We start from the raw sequence: 1427 nt of genomic DNA on the forward strand, positions 1-1427 counted from the left end.
AGCGTGTGGAGGACCAGACCCTCCACCGCTCTGCAGCGTGTGGAGGGCCTGGCAAAGCAAGACTAATCTGCAGTAGACCTGGGTGATGTAGAAAAATCCATTGGTGTCGATATTTCAACGATATTGTAAGGGGTGACTGTTGGTGCTTTCGCGAAGTATTAACAAAAATTAGATTTTTGATAAATAATTATCAATAATAGTGGATACAATGACTTAATTGGGAAAGGCAAATAATTAGACAGCTACTAACTCTGGTAAATTCAGAAAAGTACGTCACTTTACTGTAATGCATATTCAAAATGTAGGACCAAATCTAGCCTCATATATCAATATCAATGTAATATTGATATATTGCCCAGCCCTAATCTGCAGTATAAAGAAAAAAGGATGAAATTGAATTTCATTACATGTTGTGTTAAGTTAAACTCAAGTTGAACTCAAATGATCCTACTTAGAGATGCATTAATTAATTTATTAGTTGCCAACTAATCAATTAATTGCTTTTTTATGAAAAGAAAAAGTAAAACATTTTACAATATAAAAATGAATATTTTCTAGTTTCTTCTCCTTTGTGACAGTGAACTGAACATCTTTGGACAAAACAAGACTTTTGAGGTCATCGTCTTGAGCTTTTTTATTTATTTATGTATTGACAGAATTGTGCATAGAATATTTTTAAACCCAATGTTTTCCTTTGGTCATGTAAAGTTATCATTTTTTTTATTTTTTTATATTGTGATACTTGACCCAACAAACTAACTAACTAGCTATCTGTGGCCAGTAGGGGGCAGCCTCTTCAGCAACTTCCCTCTTATGGAACAGGGCAGAGCTGTAATAGACCGGGCAGTAAAAGTCCCACGTAGAGTTTGAACAAGTACATTTGTTGTTCACATGTCATGGAAATGTATTTGATTTTTTTTTTTTTTAATCCCTGGCAGCCCGTGAAGCCCTCCCTACCTGGGACAAACAGATCCAGTCTCTGTGTTTCCAAGTCAACAACCTCCTAGAAAAGATCCGTTCAGCTGCTCCAGAGTGGGCTGCACAGGCCATGGAAACCCAGATGACCCAGTAAACATCCCCTAAAGAACCCCCTAAACTGTCCTCCCCTGTCCCAAAGTGATGTCTCCCTGCTCAAAAACGTCCCCACCTCAGTCCCGGCGTCCAAGGAGAAGCCTCTGGTATCACCATCACTTGTTTAAAATTTCAGAGAACACTGTTTTATTACTTTTTGCCCACAACTGAAACAGGTTTGATGTTTCTCAATATTTCAGATCTGTAAAGACGTATTCACCGGGGGATAACAATGTAATGTTTAGGTGTGGCTTTATATTATTTACTTGTTACGTTTAAAAATTTGAATGGGATTAATTCAGATAGTTAACATGTAATAGGGTCTAAAAGAAGTGAAACATGCGGAGGGAGGGGGG

The 1427-nt window shown here is 37.7% G+C and overlaps 1 protein-coding gene across 1 annotated transcript in view; it reads left to right on the plus strand.

The window, feature by feature from the left end:
- Positions 1-1347, plus strand: part of cops4 (COP9 constitutive photomorphogenic homolog subunit 4 (Arabidopsis)) — a 6178-nt gene extending 4831 nt beyond the window's left edge. The window contains exon 10 of the mRNA XM_032539290.1: positions 939-1347. Coding sequence (XP_032395181.1) covers positions 939-1072 — 134 coding nt within the window. The 3' untranslated portion in view covers positions 1073-1347. The remainder of the gene's footprint in view (positions 1-938) is intronic.
- Positions 1348-1427: the final 80 nt, after the last annotated feature.

The sequence above is a fragment of the Etheostoma spectabile genome, chromosome 16, assembly GCF_008692095.1.
Source record: "Etheostoma spectabile isolate EspeVRDwgs_2016 chromosome 16, UIUC_Espe_1.0, whole genome shotgun sequence".
In the NCBI taxonomy this organism is placed as follows: domain Eukaryota; kingdom Metazoa; phylum Chordata; class Actinopteri; order Perciformes; family Percidae; genus Etheostoma; species Etheostoma spectabile.